The sequence below is a fragment of the Chiloscyllium punctatum genome, chromosome 39, assembly GCF_047496795.1.
Source record: "Chiloscyllium punctatum isolate Juve2018m chromosome 39, sChiPun1.3, whole genome shotgun sequence".
In the NCBI taxonomy this organism is placed as follows: Eukaryota; Metazoa; Chordata; class Chondrichthyes; order Orectolobiformes; family Hemiscylliidae; genus Chiloscyllium; species Chiloscyllium punctatum.
This window is the reverse complement of record NC_092777.1, coordinates 55,787,781-55,808,433: the sequence shown is the minus strand read 5'-3', so window position 1 is coordinate 55,808,433 and position 20,653 is coordinate 55,787,781. Positions and strand designations below refer to the sequence as shown.

General features: G+C 43.3%; 1 protein-coding gene across 2 annotated transcripts in view; it reads right to left on the bottom strand.

Moving 5' to 3' along the window:
• The window catches only part of chmp6b (charged multivesicular body protein 6b), a 38,776-nt gene extending 25,096 nt beyond the window's left edge, over positions 1–13,680 (bottom strand). The window contains exon 1 of one of the 2 annotated variants that reach the window (XM_072558761.1): positions 13,454–13,680. In XM_072558761.1, the coding sequence (XP_072414862.1) occupies positions 13,454–13,516 (63 nt within the window). In that variant the 5' untranslated portion in view covers positions 13,517–13,680. The remainder of the gene's footprint in view (positions 1–13,453) is intronic. The other variant, XM_072558760.1, reaches the window with a different exon arrangement.
• Positions 13,681–20,653: the final 6,973 nt, after the last annotated feature.

The following is a 20,653-nucleotide window of genomic DNA, read 5'->3' as shown; positions in this document are numbered from 1 at the left end:
GCGTGTGTGGTGGGGATGGGGTGTTTGTGGCGTGCGTGCGTGTGTGGTGGGGATGGGGTGTTTGTGGCATGCGTGTGTGGTGGGGGTGGGGTATTTGTGGCGTGCGTGTGTGGTGGGGATGGGGTTTTTGTGGCGTGCGTGTGTGGTGGGGATGGGGTTTTTGTGGCGTGCGTGTGGTGGGGGTGGGGTGTTTGTGGCATGCGTGTGTTTGTTTCTCGGGAGGGAAGGTGACAGCTTCTGTCGAATTGTTAATCCAGACAATCAGGTAATGCTTTGGGGACCCAGGTTCGAAATATCCACCACCTACTACGGTGGACTGAGTTCAGTAAAAACCTGCAAAGGAGAGTCTAACAATGAACTTGGAGCCATTGTCAATTGCAACAAAAACCCATCTGGTTCACTGGTCTCCTTTAGGGAGGAAAACTCATCTTTACCTGCTCTGGCCTACATATGACTCCAGACCAACAGCACTGTGGCTCAGTCTTTACAGCTTTCTGGGATTTTTAAAATTCAATTGTGGAACATGGTGTTGCTGACTGGCCAGCATTTTATTGCCCATCCCTAGTTTTCTTTGTGGTGGTGGTGGTGGTGGTGACCTTCCTTTTTGAACAATTGCAGTTCACCTGCTGCGACTTGACCCACAATGCCATGAGGGAGAGGATTCCAGGTTTTTGATCTAGTGTCAATGAAGGAATGGCAATATATTTCCAGCCAGGATGGTGAATGGCTTGGAGGGGGATCTTGGAAGTGGTGGTGTTCCAACTGGAAGAGCACAGCAGTTCAGGCAGCATCCAAGGAGCTCCGAAGTCGACGTTTCGGGCAAAAGCCCTTCATCAGGAATAAAGGCAGTGAGCCTGAAGCGTGGAGAGAGAAGCTAGAGGAGGGTGGGGGTGGGGAGAGAGTAGCATAGAGTACAATAGGTGAGTGGGGGACGGGATGAAGGTGATAGGCCAGGGAGGAGAAGGTGGAATGGATAGGTGGAAAAGGAGATAGGCAGGTAGGACAAGTCCGGACAAGTCGTGGGGACAGTTACTGAGCTGGAAGTTTAGAACTAGGGTGAGGTGGGGGAAGGGGAAATGAGGAAACTGTTGAAGTCCACATTGATGCCCTGGGGTTGAAGTATTCCGAGGCGGAAGATGAGGCCTTCTTCCTCCAGGCGTCTGGTGGGTGAGGGAGCGGCGGTGAAGGAGGCCCAGGACCTCCATGTCCTCGGCAGAGTGGGAGGGGGAGTTGAAATGTTGGGCCACGGGGCGGTGTGGCTGATTAGTGCGGGTGTCCCGGAGATGTTCCCTAAAGCACTCTGCTAGGAGGCGCCCAGTCTCCCCAATGTAGAGGAGACCGCATCGGGAGCAACGGATACAATCAATGATATTTGTGGATGTGGAAGGCTCCTTTAGGGCCTTGGATAGAGGTGAGGGAGGAGGTGTGGGCGCAGGTTTTACTGTTCCTGCGGTGGCAGGGGAATGTGCCAGGGTGGGTTGTAGGGGGGAGTGGACCTGACCAGGTAGTCACGGACGGAACGGTCTTTGCGGAAGGTGGAAAGGGGTGGGGAGAGAAATATATCCCTGGTGTTGGGGTCTGTTTGGAGGTGGCGGAAATGTCGGCGGATGATTTGGTTTATGCGAAGGTTGGTAGGGTGGAAGGTGAGCACCAGGGGCATTCTGTCCTTGTTACGGTTGGAGGGGTGGGGTCTGAGGGCAGAGGTGCGGGATGTAGATGAGATGCGTTGGAGTGTATCTTTAACCACGTGGGAAGGGAAATTGCAGTCTCTAAAGGAGGCGGCCATCTGGTGTGTTCTGTGGTGGAACTGGTCCTCCTGGGAGCAGATCCAGCAGAGGCGGAGGAATTGGGGATACGGGTCAGGTCCACGCCCCCCTACAACCCACCCTGGCATTTTCCCCTGCCACCGCAGGAACTGTAAAACCTGCGCCCACACCTCCTCCCTCACCTCTATCCAAGGCCCTAAAGGAGCCTTCCACATCCATCAAAGTTTTACTTGCACATCCACTAATATCATTTATTGTATCCGTTGCTCCCGATGCGGTCTCCTCTACATTGGGGAGACTGGGCGCCTCCTAGCAGAGCGCTTTAGGGAACATCTCCGGGACACCCGCACAAATCAACCACACCTCCCCGTGGCCCAACATTTCAACTCCCGCTCCCACTCTGCGAGGACATGGAGGTCCTGGGCCTCCTTCACCGCCGCTCCCTCACCACCAGACGCCTGGAGGAAGAACGCCTCATCTTCCGCCTCGGAACACTTCAACCCCAGGGCATCAATGTGGACTTCAACAGTTTCCTCATTTCCCCTTCCCCCACCTCACCCTAGTTCCAAACTTCCAGCTCAGCACTGTCCCCACGACTTGTCCGGACTTGTCCGACCTGCCTATTTCCTTTTCCACCTATCCACTCCACCCTCTCCTCCCTGGCCTATCACCTTCATCCCCTACCCCACTCACCCATTGTACTCTATGCTACTTTCTCCCCACCCCCACCCTCCTCTAGCTTATCTCTCCACGCTTCAGGCTCACTGCCTTTATTCCTGATGAAGGGCTTTTTCCCGAAACATCGATTTCAAAGCTCCTTGGATGCTGCCTGAACTGCTGTGCTCTTCCAGCACCACTAATCTAGAATCTGGTTTCCAGCATCTGCAGTCATTGTTTTTACCAACTTATCTGCTGCCCTTGTCCTTCTGGATGGAAGTAGTCATGGGTTTGGAAGGTACTGTCCAAGGATTTTTGGTGAATTTCTGCATTGCACCTTAGAGGTACTACATGCTGCTGCTGCTACTGCCCGTCGGTGGAAGGGAGAAAATGGATGCTCGTGGATGGAGTGCCAATCAATGAGCTACCTGGTCCTGGATGCTGTCAAGTTTCTGCAGTGTTGTTAAAACTACAATTATCCATCCAAGGGGAAAATTCCATCACAATTAACACCTTGCCAAAATTAGATCATTGTTGGAGCTGCACCCATCCAGGCAAGTGGGGAGTATTCCATCACACTCCTGACTTGTGCCTTGGAGATAATGGACAGACTTTGGGGAATCAGGAGCTGAGTTACTTGCTGAAGTATTCCTAGCTCTGTTTATAATTTGCTGCTTATGCTGTTTGGCATGCAAGTAGTTCTGTTTGGTTGCTTCACCAGGTTGACATCTTATGCTTGGTGCTGCTCCTGGCATGCCCTCCTGTACTGTTCATTGAACCAAGGTTGATCCCCTGGCTTAATGGTAATGGTTGAGTGGGGATTTGATGGGGCAGGAAGTTGCAGATTGTGCTGGAGTACAATGTTGCTCCTGTTTATGGTGTACACTGCCTCACGGATGTCCAGTCTTCAGTTGCTAGATCTGTTCGAAGTCTGTCCCATTTAGCACAGTGATAGTGCCACGCAACACGATGGAGGGTATTCTCAATGTGAAGGCACCACTTCATCTCCACGATGACTGTGTAGTGGTCACTCTTACCGATACTGTCATGGACAAATTCATCTGCAACCGGGAGACTGGTAAGATTGAGATCAAGTATGTTTTTCTCTCATTGATTCCCTCACAACCTGCTGCAGACCTAGTCTAAAATAGCTACGTCCTTAGGACATGACCAGTTCGATTGTTGCCAAGCTATTCTTGGTGGTGGACATTGACTCCCTCAGCGGGAGTACATTTTGTGCTCATGCAGTCATTATTATCCATGCGATGGGCAATAAATGCTGACAGTGATGCCCTCATCCATGAATGAATTAAAAACAAAGTGATGGAAGCCATCTTAGTTAATGAAAAATGTAATTTACTGTTCCTCTCTCCCCACAAACTACCCACACACTCCCAGGACTTCCAATATCCCAGTTTGCCAGAACCACTGACAAGCAGATTGGTCAATTGCAGAAGTGATATGAACTTGGACTGAGGGTCTATTATGAGGGTAGCTCAGAAATGGTGTCTCTTTCAATACATTTCCAAGAGCTAGCATATTTAATCATTATGAATTGTTGGATTTTGACACTCCATAATTTTCAAAATCCACAGTAGATGACAAGGATAAGGGTTGATCAGGTCAAGAGGCATGTAAGACCATGGTTGAGGATTGATTAACATCAGAAAACAGTGAGGAACTTTGGTTTAGCGCTGGGACCTCAGGACTTACAAATCTATACAAATTACTTCTCAATACTTACAAATCTATACAAATTACTTCTCAGTACTTACAAATCTATACAAATTACTTCTCAGTACTTACAAATCTATACAAATTGCCTCGGTGAAGGAATGGAGGGTAATGTGCCTAAGTTTGCTCATGACACAAAGTTAGATGTGAAAGCAAGTCATGAGGAGAATGCAAAGGCTGATAAAAGAACATATATGAATTAAGTAATGGGAAATTAATTCTAAAACACGGATGTGCAAAACAATTTACTTTATTACAAAGCACTTCCTCCATATGACAAGTGCCAGCCATGATTATGTGTTGATGTTTCTGGGATGACACTTGAACTCTGAAACGTTTGACCTGGAAGAAGGTGCCATTGCTGAGCCACTCTGACACAAAACAACATGACACTAGCCACACAAGTTATATACACGAATACGGATCGGTGTACCTGTGTAACTCCCAAGCACACAGTTTCCTTCACTCATGGAAGGAATACCAATTTACTTGCCAATTTGTTTGGAACATTTCCAATACTTTATTGACAAAAATGTTCAGAAGTGAAAATAAAATTAATATTCATTATATAACAGATGTGACATCCTGAATATCAGAATTGTCAATTCAGTTTTCTCATACGATTAGGCTTTGCCTCATGTGCACTTATAATACTTCAATTCATTGAAAGATAGGGATTAACCAAGAAAAAAAAAATTCATCTAAATATCATATGACAGAACTACAGGATCCCATAGTGGGTCCTTTTATTGCTTTGTAAATTTGTGAAATGAAGCAACAGGAGCCTCTAGTGGTGGAGCAGCTTTTACACAGTTTAAATTGCTTTTCTGGACAATACATAGCAAACCAAAATTGAGTACTGCCAAAAATTAACCTCAATGCGTTTAGAAAATCTAACAGAAACTAAACTAAATAAATTGTACTTAACAATACAAAGTAATGCTTTAAGTGCATGTAACAACAAATGTTAACAACAAATGTCAAAACAAATGTCACAACAAATCTCATTCTTGTGAGAGCTCGCTATGTTAAAATTGGTTGCCAAATATCCTTTATTACAATGGAAACTGAAGAGACATTGTGTTGAGATATTGTGTTATAGGCTATCTTTATTAACTCACTCACCAGTTCGCTATATTCATTAATACCGGATCCCGATTCATTCATAAAACCATAGTTCTGTAGTATTCAAAGTTAAAAACAACTCTTTCAAACCCAATACTACACTTCCACACCTTATCAGCAAGCAGAACAACACCATACCCACCAAGTCTTCACGAAATATTATAATATTAATCAGTTCTTATCAACCATCTCCTGCACCTGAATAAACTAAGTACCTGTTAAATATCTTTTAACTGGGCCATTATCCCTTTAAGAATCTATCTGACAAAACAGCACTTGCATGAAATTGCATGAATGAATGAAACTTATACGAGCAAATAGTAAATAAATCTCACCACACAATTGCAGTAATCAGTTTAATATCCTTTATTCTTTTATTCCGATTTCTAACTTATTTAGAGCCTGTAGGCCTAATAGTTTTACTAACATTTACTAATTTAAAAGGCAAAAGGGCTAACATCTAATTATGCAAGGTAAAAACAATGACTGCAGATACTGAAAACCAAATACTGGATTAGTGGTGCTGGAAGAGCACAGCAGTTCAGGCAGCATCCAACGAGCAGCGAAATCGACGTTTCGGGCAAAAGCCCTTCATTATCCACAATGCTGAATATTTGTTTTAGTCTGGCAAACTACCTTAAATTGAAACAGGAACATTTGGTGCATCAAAGAAATTAATTTCTGCAAAACTCAGCGAAGACCTGACTGCAAAAATAAGGTGGCGAGAAACTCCTGGAAGCATCAATTACTTGGTTTCGCACCACTGGAATGTAAATACAGTGTGATGCCAAACCTGGCTTAGAATGCACTTCTTCAACTAACCTAAAGGCTTCATTTAGATTTCAAATGTTTGGGAGAAGGTACTGTGCAAGTATATATCCAGGTATGCACAAATCCTTCCTAAACAATCACAGGTAATTTTATTTTTGGGCAGTTCTATGGGCCCAACTATTTTCCAGCATCGTCATATCAGAGCCTCAGACTACCAGATAGATTTCCTTCTCCCACCTTTTAGATTTGATTAGATTAGATTCCCTACAGTGTGGAAACAGGCCCTTTGGCCCAACCAGTCTACATCATGGAACTGCATGAATCAGAAATACATAATCAGGGTGCTCATGTCTGCCTAAGTCAGTGGACCATCAATTAAGATGCATTTTTACTCTCTGGAATACCAAGAATAAAGATTTCTCTAAAATGTCAGAGTGCTACTAAGTGTAAGAAGCTCATTTGATCAGCACAATATAATTTATTAGAACATCCTGTTGGGTCCAAGGGTCAATTAAAAATGCCAGAGCTGAGATTAATAGGTTTCTGTTGGATAAAAATATTAATAGTTACAGAAGCAATGTGGGTTGGGGGAATTAAGATATACCCAAGCCATGATGTAACTGAATAATGGAATAGATTTGATGGGCATGAAGATGACACAAGTAATGGAAGCAGGGTTCAACATATCTGGAACTTAACGCTGATGGCTACAGTTGTAAGACATATTAGCAGTGTAAATACACAATACCAGGTACAGTCCCCCAGGGTTACATAATCTCTTACTTTCAAAATAGGATTTGCATGGTTCAGATAATGGCAACAAAGTAATGGTCAATCTATTCAATCAAATTAACTCTCATCAATACTTCACTCATTTAGGTACAAAATTGTTTCGACCATTAGCAACAGAAACATTTAGTGGAGACCAAAGATGCCAAAATATTATTAAAATAAATGGGGGAGGTGTCATTTACTATTGCTATTTGTACTGCAAAATAAAATTACAACTACTAAATTGTTTCTGGACCTTCCTTGTAATTTATCCAAAGTTGCTCACAGTTTTATTAATTTACTTACTGCTGTCTCCGAGAGTGTAGACCATACATCACCTTTCATGGTATAGACCCCTTATCTGCTTTCTGCCTTGAAGTAAAATAATGGGAAGGTAGAACTGCATGACTGAGAATGGGAGCTGTCCAACGTTCCCTCCCGTCTCAACAAATATCCAGAAGCTGACATAGATGGGAAGTCAAATGCCCCCCCTACTAGCACTCAATGGTATCATGCTCAGTTTTAGCTCCACTGTAATTGTAACATATAACATATAGCACAGGAACAGGCCCTTCAGCCCACCATGTCTGTGCCGACTATGATGCCATTCTAAATTACTCCCATCTATCTGCACATGATCTGTATAACTCTAATCCCCCTGCCTATGTGTGTCTGTCTAAATGTCTCTTAAACATTACCAGCGTATCTGTTCCTATCACCACCCCTGGCAGCACATTCCAGGCAGCTACCAACCTCTGTGTTTAAAAAAAACCTGCCTCCCATAACTCCTTTAAGCAATCACCTCTCACCTTAAACCTATACCCTGAGTATATGACATTTCCACCCTAGCAAAAAGTCTGACTGTCCACCTTATCCATTTCTCTCAATTTTATATACTTCTATCACGTTGCCCCTCAGCCTCCAGTGCACTAGCAAAAATAACTGAAATTTGTCCAACCTCTCCACATAGGTAATACACTTCAATCCAGGCAACAACATCCTTGCAAACCTCTTTTATGCCCTCTCCAAAGACTCCCCATGCTTCCAATACTGTGGTCACCAGAACTGCACACAATACTCCAAATGTGGCCTCACTAAAGTTTTATCCAGCTGCAACATGACTTGCCAACTTATATACTCAATGCACCTACCGATGAAGACAAGCAAGCCATATGCCTTTGTTACTAACTTATCCACTGGTGCTGCCACTTTTAGGGAGGTATGCACTCACATCCCAAGATCCCTCTGTAAATCAAAGCTCTCTTGGTTCCTTCCATTTATTGTATTCTTTCCTCTTGCATTTCACCTTCCAAAATGCATTATCTCACACTCTTCTGGACTAAACTCTATCTGCTATTTATTCATCCAACTTTCCAACTAATTCATATCCTGGCTATATCCTTTGACAATGTTCCTCACTATTCACAACTCCATCAATTTTCATGTCATCTGCACATTTACTAATCAAACCACCTACATTTTCACCCAAATCATAAATATATACGAGGTCCCAGCACTGATCCTTTTGCAAAAACATTCGTCACAGACGTCCAGTCAGAAAAACACCTCTCCACAAATATCCTTTATCATCTATAACCAAGCCAATTTTGCATCCAGCTTAGCAACTCACCATGGATCCCATGTGAGTTAATCTTCTGGACAGCATATCATGAGGGACCTTGTCAAATGCTTTAGTAAAGTCCATGTAGACAACAACTACTGCCATACCCTCATTCACCTTTGCCACTTCCTCAAAAGAACTCAATCAAATTTGTGAGGCAAGACCTCCCCAGCATAGAGGCCTTATCTATCTGTGTGAGATCAGCAAAGCTTGGAACCATAACTTTAGCCCCTTCAAAGTCATATATATAAATTGTATGGAGTTGACGTCCAGCATTAATTCCTGTGAGCACCGTTCATTACATGTTGTCAACTAAATGACAATATTTATGCCTACTGTTTCCTGTTAGGCTAGCCAATCTTATATCATTGGCAATGGTTACCCCTAGACCATCAGCTTTTATTTTCTGCAATATCCTTAGATGTAACATCTTATCAAATGCTTTCTGAAAATCTAAGTGCAGAACATCCACTGGATGAGCTCTTGCGGTGCAGTGGCAATGTCACTACCTCTGACCAAGAATGTCTGGCTTCAAGCTCTACCTGTTTCAAAGAAGTATCATAACACATGATACTTTAATTAAGGTAATTAGAACACTCATCAGTTTCTCTAGATCCACTACATGTTACTTCTTCAAAGAATTCCAATAAATTGGTTAAATGTGGCTTCCCTTTGACAAAACCACGTTGACTCTGCCTGATTACCTGAACATATCTGTATACCAAGCTATAGTGTTTTTATTAATGGCTGACACTTATTCTCTGATCGATGTTAAGCTAAGGGTCTAGAATTACCTGCTTTGTCTCCACCACCTTTTAAAGAAAGGAGTTACATTTACTATTTTACAATCTAACAGAACTGTCCCTGTATCTAAAGAATTTTGGAATATTAGAAGCCATGCACCAACCATCATATTCACCACTGAACCTGAACCTACAAAAAAAAAGACTAATTTCGGGGGTTTACATTGAATGTTCACTTAGATTCAATATCATGGTACATTACAGTCCAACATATGCCAGTTTCTGTTACATGCTTGGAGAAATAATAATGAAACACTGAAACTACAACATAACTCTTAAACCGACAATTGAATCATGAACCAAAATGAGATTGTCAGTTTGAAAAAAGATTGAAAATAAATTTTTACCAGACAGATCCGTGACCTGAACTAACGTGGATTACTTATGTTAAAATTAGGTTATAGCTTAATAGTGAATAGTTATATTTCACCAGTCTTAGCATTTAAAATGCGCACAACTTACTGTCTCTCCAAGATTTCTAACATAAATTCACTTCTTTCCTAGCAGAACAAACTACCATGTGAAAGCTGGCTCAGCTATTCTGCAAGCTAGCTTCAGGCTGCAGAACTAAAATTCAGTCTCAGCATAATTTGTAATTGGAGATCCAATGCCACTGAACTGCCTATCAGAATAAGCTACAACAAATGACCAAGTTACCTTCATCAAAAAAAGGTTTCAAACACACAACAAATAAATCCTGCTGTGTGGAGCTTGCTTCTTTGTCCTGTCAAAGTATCACGGCACATAAAGCACGAGGTGACTATAACTCAATTACACGAGATCCAAGCAGACATTCATCAATATTGAATAGACAACTCATGTTTGTAATTGAACACAATGTCATTTAATGCATACGCCTTGGACAATCTATTGTGCTGTCAGGAGAAACTTGTACTCTTAGAATTCAGTCAAACACAAGTACCTGGTTGGAGGTGGTGGTGTGTTGAGACATGCGTGTGTATGAGAGAGACAGACAGATAGACATTGAGTATTAAACCATCACACTTTGTTTCTTGGAATATTCAAGTTCAAACACCTGACAGTGAAATAATCAACTTTTTGCCACAACTGCACTGTGAGCCTATTGAATAGACAAATATGGTGGAACACACCAAATACTTCAAAGATTGTAAATAGATATAATTCATGGTCTGATGGGGTATTATGTTACCAGGTCAGTTAGTATGCAACAAATGGACAGAGGTTTCATCAACTCAGCTGATAAAGAAAAATTGAATACAGCACTCTGTTGAAAGCCAGAACTACCACAGGCTTGAATAACAGAATACAGTACAATGAAGGAGAAAGTCATTTGCTTCACCAAATCTGCAGATCATCTTTTAAAGAGCAATCCAGTTATTTTTAATACTCTTTCTTGATTTCTCTGCACTTTTTCTCCTGTGGTCCCTTTGAGGACTACTTCTCAAATTGCATCCAACTCTCTAACAAGGTTTACATTTCAAATTTTAATCACATTGTGGAAATATGTTTTTCCTATCTAAGAACATAAGAAATAAAAGCAAGAGTAGATTTTCTGGTACCTCTAGCCTGTCCCACCCCCAATAAGATCATTACTAGTCTGACTGTGGTTGTAGGAGACAAGAATGGAAGGCTTGTGAAAGAATGGTTTAGTGAGATGGCCAGAAGTAAAGAAACAAAGCCAGAAGATCCCCTTACTCCCCAGGATGACCCAGGTCATTGTTATAATGCATGGTTCATCAATGTGAACTTGCTGTTACGTGATTGATGAATTGGAGACACTGTTTCTAAAGCACAAACATTTAGAACATGCGCTGTTAGTAACATAATTACAGTGTGAACAGTTTAAATGCTATAACATGTGGTTGCACAAGAATGCAACCATCAGGTTATAGAATAACTGACTAGTAGTGGTTAAATCTGGCAACAGCAGGTATTTCATATGACTAGCTGCAATTATAGATGGATGGCTAAACTGGCGAAAATCAGGATACAAAAGATTAAAGATTAAAGATTAAAGCCAGGGAACTACAGACCGGTGAGCCTGACGTCGGTGGTGGGCAAGTTATTGGAGGAAATCCTGAGGGACAGGGTGTACATGTATTTGGAAGGGCAAGGACTGATTAGGGATAGTCAACATGGCTTTGTGCGTGGGAAATCATGTCTCACAAACTTGGTTGAGTTTTTTGAAGAAGTAACAAACAGGATTGGTGAGGGCAGAACAGTGAACGTGATCTATATGGACTTCAGTAAGGCATTCAACAAGGCTCCCCATGGGAGACTGGTCAGCAAGGTTAGATCTTACGGAATACAGGGAGAACTAGCCATTTGGATACAGAACTGGCTCAAAGGTAGAAGACAGAGGTTGGTGGTGGAGGGTTGTTTTCAGCCTGGAGGCCTGTGACCAGTGGAGTGCCATAAGGATCGGTGCTGGGTCCACTACTTTTCCTCATTTATATATATGATTTGGGTGTGAGCATAAGAGGTACAGTTAGTAAATTTGCAGATGATACCAAAATTGGAGGTGTAGTGGACAGCGAAGACGGTTACCTCAGATTACAACAGGATCTTGATCAGATGGACCAGTGGGCTGAGAAGTGGCAGATGGAGTTTGATTTGGATAAATGCGAGGTGCTGCATCTTGGGAAGGACTTATACATTTAATGGTAAGGTTCTAGGGAGTGTTGCTGAACAAAGAGACCTTGGAGTGCAGGTTCATAGCTCCTTGAAAGTGGAGTCGCAGATAGATAGGATAGTGAAGGCATTTGGTTTGTTTTCCTTTATTGATCAGAGTATTGAGTACAGGAGTTGGGAGGTCATGTTGCGGCTGTACAGGACATTGGTTAGGCCACTGTTGGAATGTTGCATGCAATGCTGGTCTCCTTCCAATCGGAAAGATGTTGTGAAACTTGAAATGGTTCAGAAAAGATTTGCAAGGATGTTGCCAGGGTTGGAGAATTTGAGCTAAAGGCTGGGGCTGTTTTCCCTGCAGCGTTGGAGGCTGAGGGGTGACCTTATAGAGGTTCACAAAATCACGAGGGCCACGGATAGGATAAATAGGCAGAGTCTTTTCCCTGGGGTGTGGGAGTCCAGACCTAGAGGGCATAGATTTAAGGTGAGAGGGGAAAGATATAAAAGAGACCTAGGCAGCAACTTTTTCACGCAGAGGGTGGTACGGGAACGGAATGAGCTACCAGAGGAAGTAATGGAGGATGGTACAATTGCAACATTTAAAAGGCATTTGGATGGGTAAATGAATCGGAAGGGTTTGGAGGGATATGGGCCAGTTGCTGGCAGGTGGGACTAGATTGGGCTGGGATATCTGGTCGGCATGGATGAGTTGGACTGAAGGGTCTGTTTCCATGCTGTACACCTCTATGATTCTATTAATATTTGAAACAGTACTTTTTTTTTCACATGTTCCTGTGTTTTGGGTAAAACTTGCTCCAAGACAGCTATGCAAGGTGAGCACCATCAAACTGACAGAGAATCAATAACTGATACCGAATCCAAATAGAATTATTACTGATGATTCAAAAGTTTGGCTCAACTGGTCATATTTGGGGATTTGGGGATACTTTGGCAATACTACGACAACAAAAACTGCTGGAAAAGTGGGGGTGGGGGTGTGTTGGGGGGTGGGGGTGTGTTGGGGGGGGTTGTTGGGAGTGAGGGGGGTGAGGGATGGGGGTATAAGGGGTTGTGCGGGTGGGGGTGTGTTGGGGGGGGTTGTTGGGAGTGAGGGGGGTGAGGGATGGGGGTATAAGGGGTTGTGCGGGTGGGGGTGTGGATGTGGGGGTTGGGGGATGTGGGGTGGGGACAGGGGTAGGGGTGGTGTGTGTGTGTGTGGGGGGGGGTTGGGGTGTGGTGTGGTGTGGTGTAGGGGTAGGGGTAGGGGTAGGTGTAGGGGTAGGGGTAGGGGTAGGTGTGGGGATGGGGGGGGGGTGTGGGAGTAGGGGGGGGATGGGGTGTGGGAGTAGGGGGGGGATGGGGTGTGGGGGTAGGGGGGGGAATGGGGTGTGGAGGTAGGGGAGGGGGTGTGGGGGTAGGGGGGGGATGGGGTGTGGGGGTAGGGGGGGGATGGGGTGTCGGGGTAGGGGAGGGGAGGGGATGGGGTGTGGGGGTAGGGGAGGGGAGGGGAGGGGATGGGGTGGGGTAGGAGTTTAAGGGCTGGAGGATGGGGGCTGTCTTCTCCCATCCCAGAGCCCGCTGTCGCTCTCACTCACCAGGACGGCGCGGTCCTGCTCGGTCACTCGGGACCGCTTCTTCCGGCCGAAGAGGTTCCCCATTTGCGCTGCTTCGGGCCCGAGCCCAGCCACATACCCGCCCCCGGCACAAGGGAGGGAAGGAGCCGCAGAGATTCTCTCTCCACTTGCCGCTACTCCGGCCCGTCAAGTTGCAGGAGGAGACCGGCGCCCAGAGCCTAGGCCGCGCCGTCACCACGGTAACCACACCCGGGACGGCAAGCTGCCGCGGACAAACTGAACCGCGCTTTCGTCGATTCGAAATCACAGTCTCCTGCACCAGGTGGAGACCTCCAGCCCATTCTAAAAGATCACACAACACCAGGTTACAGTCCAACAGGTGTATTTGGAAGTTTTTTTAAAAATTCATTTGTGGAACTTGGGCGTCTCTGGCTGACCAGCAATGATAGTTCATCCCTATTTGCCCTTGAGAAGGTGGTGGTGAGCTGCCTTCTTGAATTGCTGCAGACCACTTGCTGTGGGTTGACCCACAATGCCGAAAGGGAGGGAATTCCAGGATTTTAACCCAACGACTGTGAAGGAACGGCACTATACTTCCAAGTTAGGATGGTGAGGGGTGTTCCCAAGTACCTGCTGCCTTAGTCCTTCTAGGTGGAAGTGGTTGTGGGTTTGGAAGGTGCTATCTAAGAATCTTTGTTGAATTTCTGTACTGCATCTTGTAGATAGAACACACTGCTGCTACTGAGCGCCAGTGGCGGAGGGAGTGGATGTTTGTACATGTGGTACCAATCAAGTAGGTTGCTTTGTCCTGGATGGTGTCAAGTTTCTTGAGTGTTGTTGGAACTGCACCCATCCAGGCAAGCGGAGAGTATTCCATCATACTCCTGACTTGTGCCTTGTAGATGGTGGATAGACTTTGGGGTGTCAGGAGGTGAGTTACTCGCTGCACTATCCTTAGTCTTTGACCTGCTCTTGTACCCACTGTGTTTATGTGGTGAATTCAGTTGAGTTTCTGATCAGTGGTAACCCCAAGGATGTTGGCAGTGGGGGATTCAGTGATGGTAATACCATTGAATGTCAAGGGGCGGTGGTTAGAGTGTCTCTTATTGGTGATGATCATTGTCTGGCATTTGCGTGATGTGAATGATAGCTGATGAAGGAGCAGCGCTCTGAAAACTAGTGCTTCCAAATAAACCTGGAGAAAGTGAGGTCTGCAGATGCTGGAGATCAGAGTCAAGAGTGTGTTGCTGGGAAAGCACAGCAAGTCAAGCAGCATCCGAGGAGCAGGCCAGAACCTTTTATCAGGAATGGAGGAAGAACTCCTTATCTTCCGCCTCTGGTTACCTTCAACCCCAGGGCATCAATGTGGACTTCAGTTTCCTCATTTTTCCTTCCACCCCCCCACCCCGTTCCAACCTTCCAGCTGAGCACCGCCCTCATGACCTGTCTCACCTGTCAATCTTCCTTCCCACCTATCCGCTCCACTCTCCTCTCTGACCTATTACCTTCATCCCCACTTCCATTCATCTATTGCGCTCTTAGCTACCTTCTCCCCAGCCTCGCCTCCCCTCCCCTCCCATTTATCGCTCGACCACTGACGCTCCCAGCCTCATTCCTGTTGAAGGGCTCTGGCCTTCTCCTGCTCCTCAGATGCTGCCTGACCTGCTGTGTTTTTCCAGCAGTACACTGTCGACTTCCAAATAAACCTGTTGGACTATAACCTGGTGTTGAGTGAATTTTAACTTTGTTCACCCCAGTCAACTCCAGCACCTCCATATCATTCTAAAGATGAAAGACTTAACAGCAATAGGTTTGTTCAATATATTGCATCCGTGTATGACATTATGATTTTTTGCTATAAATTCTGTGTCCTACGATCCTACTCCACTAGCTACCAGACGAAGGAGCAGCGCTCTGAAAGCTTGTACTTCCAAATAAAACTATTTGACTATAACCTGGTGTTGCGTGATTTTAAATGTGTCCACCCCAATCCAAACATCAGAAGCGGACACCGTCTGGCTCAACATGTCTGTGCCGGTCCTTGAAATGAGCAGTTTACCTGCTAACCATCTTCTGCTTTCTCCTCATACCTGTACATATGCTTACTATCCAAATAATCATCCAGTACCCAAATATATATATAATATGATTCTATTCATTAGCTCAGAATCATCCCAGGAATAACATTTAAAACTTTTACTGCCTGTTGATTCTGTACATTTCTTATATAACAAAATTAAAAGAATAAGGATGACAAGAGTGTGGCTAATTGCTGCAGATTTTCGAGTACAAGGCTTCACACATCCTTGAATACTTTAGGTAATTCATTTTGTTTATTTAAAGTGCAGATTAGGGAGTGCAAACATTTTCCTGTCTTTCTGTTTGTTCTTGCCTCATCTGTTTAATGGATTTCAAAGTTTTCTCCTAAATAAAACACAGATTATATAAATAGTTGGAAATGTTTCCTCAGAATCTCGTGGGTTTATTTACCTGTCCTTCAAGTGGGAATTGGTATTACTGGTATTCCTCATCGTACTGACCTATGATACAGAGCTAGAAGCAAAGCACAGCGTGAGGCTGGAGAAGTAAGACCATTAGATTCACTAGGTGCCCAACTTTCATTCTTTCGGGAAATTAAAATTTGATTGTGAACATGACAGATGTAAATTAAAGTCCAATGGATTGCATAATTTTGACTAAAATAAATTAAAATAGAAACCTACGTAAAATTCATCTAAAGGATCACAAACAGTTCAATGCAATGCTTCAGCGTTCACTCCTACCACAACCATCTCTTTCCTGGACAGTCTCAGAAGGTATAAATCTTGTCCCTTGACTTCTTCCCTCCACCTGTATCATCCTTTTTTATGCCTGTCATATGTGTGTGTAGAGGTTTTGTAAGAGGTTAGAGTACTAAACAATACAGTTACATGTTGACATAATAATTGCTTATCTATAGTTATAATTTATTGATTTGTAATAAAAAGTAACTTGTTAAATAGAGAAATCTAGTTGATAATTTCTGTCAACCTGTGTCTAAGAGACAGGTAAATTGGGGAAGTTTTAATTTTTTAATTATTTTTTGTGATAATTCTGAAAAATGGTCGAATTTGATTTCCAACATGTTACTCTATTGCGGTGGAACATGTGACTCCTCTTGAGATCTAATAAGACCCATAATTTCTTTTTGTTACTTATGGTTAGGGCTGTTGTGTTCTTTTGCCCAAAAAGAATTTATAACTGCTGCAATGCTTGTGTTATTTTCCTAAATAGTAATCTTTGCCTATCCACTGCCTATCCAATTGTCTATCTCCTGATGCTGCCTGGCTTGTGTATTCTTCCAGCCTCCTGCTTGTCTACCTTCGGTTCCAGCATCTGCAGTTTTTTTGTCTCTATCCATTTTCATGCCTTTCAATTACATTACCTTGTCTATCTCAGCCAACTTTGGAAGAGGTAACAAGGTAAGGGAGTACTCAGTGAATGGCAGGACACTAGGGAGCTAAGAGGAACAGAGGGATTTTGGAGAGATTGTCCACAGATCCCTGGAAGTGGCAGGACAGGCTAATAGGGTCATTAAGAAGGTATATGGGACACTTTCTGTAATCGGTCTTGGCATTTATTATAAGAACAGGAAGGTTATGTAAGAGCCGAACAATACCTTGGTCAGGCTACAGGGGGAATACAGAATTCAGTTTTGGTTGCTTCACTACAGGAAGGATATGATTACACTAAAGTGGGTGCAGAGGAGATTCACCAGGAAAATGTTTAACTATAAAGACAGGCTGAATTGGCTCAGATTGTTTTCTTTAGAGAAGGGAAGGCTGAGGGGGTACCTGATTGAGGTGTATAAGATTGAGAAGGGCATGGACAGGGTGGATAGGAAGTAGCCATTCCCCTTAGCTGAAAGGTCAAAAATAAGGTGGCATAATTTTAAGGAGGTTTTAGAGGGGATTTGAGGAAACATCTTTTCACCCAGAGGGTAGTGAGAATCTGGAATGCACTGCCTGGGAGGGTAGTTGAAACAGGAAAGTTCGCAACCTCTAAGAAGGACATGGATGAGCACTTAATGTTGTAGCATTCAAGGACCAAGAGCTGGAAAGTGCGATTAGTGTAGATAGGTTGGCACAGATGGACCAATGGGCCTCTTCTGTGCTGTGTAACTTTATGGCTCTCTCTGTATAACTCGTCTCTCACACTTACATAGCTTCCTTTGTTTAGATTTAGGATTCTAGTTTTGAATTGGATGACTTCATTTTTATCCGATTGAAGAATTCTGTCATGTTATCATCACTTTTTCCTCAAGAATGTCGCACAACAAGATTATTAATTCACGCCTTCTCAAGACACAAATATAAGTTTGGATAGTCTATCCCCTATTTGGTTCTTGTATGTACTGGCATAATAAACCATCTTGGTCCTACTTAGGAATTCATCTGCCATGGTATTACTGCTAATGTTTATTTATTAGCCAGAAGTGCTATCTCATGGAACCGAATGGCTAATTTCATCACCAAATTCCCTGTGGCAAATTATCAACAGGAGAAGGTCACAGAGGGACTTGAACTTTGATCAGCACCACAACTAACACCAAAGTAAGATGTCGCCATTAATGTTGTTTGTACAATCTGTATGGAGATTTAAATCACCCATGGTTACTATAATACCATTATTCCATGCATCTCTAGTTTTCTGTTTTGTGCCATCTCTTATTGTTTGGAGGCCCATGAACAGCTCCCACTAACGTTCCCACTTCTGTCCTTTGTTGCTTCTTACCCAGTCACCACCCAGACTACTAGATTTCCTATGCCAATATTCTTTCTCACTCTTGCACTGAATTCATCTTTTATGAACAATGCCACCTCACCTCCTTTTCCTTTTCGTTTCTTCTTCTCATGATCGGATACCCTTGGATGTTCATTTTCCAGCCTTGGTTTCCCTGTAGCCATGTCTCCAGAATTACTATAATATCATATCAACCTATTTGTGCTGTAAATTCATCTGTTACCTTATTGTGAATTTATTGCCACCTCGAGCGGCATGATGCCTCACAGTGCCAGGGACTCAGGTTTGACTCCAGCCTCGGGCGACTGTCTGTGTGGAGTTTGCACATTCTCCCAGTGTCTGCGTGGGTTTCCTCCCACAATCCAAAAGTGTGCAGGTTAGGTGAATTGGCCATGCTAAATTGCCCATTGTGTGCAGGGATATGTAGGTTAGGTGCATTAGTCAGGGATAAATGTAGAGTAATAGGGCAGGGGAATGTATCTGGATGGGTTACTCTTCGGAGGGTCGATGTGGACTTGTTGGGCTGAAGGGCCTGTTTTCACACTGTAGGGATTCTATGAATAATGTATGCATTCAATATTGTATCTTTAGATTTGTCCTTTTGACATTCTAACACAATTTATTTGTATTCCAGTGTCTATTTACTGCTTGCACTTGTTTTCTCTACCTTCCACTTTTGCTTTCTACTTTCCATCTTCTCTTCCCTTACTCTTGTCTCCCCAATTATGTTCCTATTCATCTGACTCACTAACCTAGTGGATGACCCTGTGAGGATAGCAGTCCCAGTCTTGCTGGGGTGCAACCCATCTTTCCAATGCCTCAAGAGTTTTGGTGTCACGTCTGCAGCAGCAGAAATGACTGTTGCTCTTGTGGTAGAATCCTCTATAACAATTGCCTCCTGCTGTTTTTTCCTCCCCTGCCCTGCTGAACCAGTTTCTGATACCACACACTTCACTCTTTTATACCATTTGGGGATCATTCATTCCCTTTCTGCCTGAGCACTGTTGATTTGCAAGGTGACCACCTCACTGTACATGCTATTTACAATAATCTCAGTCTTGTGGATATTCCACCATGATACTAGCCACTGCTCCAGATCTGAAACATGAATTTCCAGCAGTTGCACATGGATAAACGTCCCGCAAACGTGGGCCTCCTGGGCACTGTTAGTGGCCCTGATGTTCCACATTACATAGGAGGAACGTTCCACTGGGTCGAGCTGCCCTTCTTTGATTCACCCTTAAACTATTCTCTTTTGTTGGATTCCTCATTTCATTATTTTTATTTTATTGTTTTAACAAATCGTGGTTTGGAACTCTAACTTGGAGACTGCAAGCTAAAATTAATATTTTGGACTATAAGTAACAGCTTGTTTAAAAAGGAAAACTAACAAACTAACTTTTGTTTATTTGTGAGGCCAGGCCAGGAATTTAATTGCCAGTTAGTTCCTGGTCAAGGTTCTATAGATGCTTTGTTGTTGGGAAGAGCATTATGTTTAAACAGATAACAGAAGTTGGCTATTAACAAAGATGGTACCAGGGAATTGGTTCCAGCAAGTCTGTAAAATATCTTACGCTCAAGTAAATGGCAGGTGCCGAGTGGTAACTGGACCGCATGGACAAGACAGTCAATCTGTCAGAGAATGGTCAGAATTTGAATTGGGTTTTCTGCTATGTTGTTCTGGGAGAAAGAATCTGGCTATTGATGCTACAGCATGAAGATTTGAAAGCGCCCTGTCTAACCTCCCTCATCAGCTCTTTGAAGCTCGGAAAATCGAAAACTAAGTTATGAGTATGATTGCATTTATCTGAGTGAAGTATAAAAGATAACCCTGATTAACATCGACAGAAAGCCAACCAAAAAAAAAAATCTGCCAATGGAACAATGCATTGTGAAAACCACTTACATAATCAGTTCTTTTTTGCTATTTTTAATCCCTTAACTGTGTTTATTTATTTGTATTTTGTGTGGATAGGCCTAAAAGCAAAGACCTTTAGGTTTAAAGCATAGACCAATAAGATTACTTCGATGTTTAATTTTGTTCTACTGAAGTTATTGTGCAATTAATAAATTGCTAAGACATTTGTTTAAGCTAAAACAATAGCGTTGAGAATTGATTATTAACAACGTATGGGATTCATTAGTCATAAAGTCTGGTTAGGAGCTATTGGGGTAAATTTCAGAGACTTTGAAGTTTCTAATTTTGCTGTCTTGTGATACAGAGATGGAAAGGCTGATTTGGTTCAGCTGCCTGTCTCTGTCTCATAACACTTTCCATTTAGTTCCTTGCATCTAAATACTATTAAATATATACTAGAGGCTTTACCCTATTCCTCATGATTTTAATTCTCTTAGCCTAACCTAAAGACCACTTTTTACTTTAAAGACAGGACAGTAGAAATACTCACCCACCCTTACTTACCAAAGGAGCCACTTATC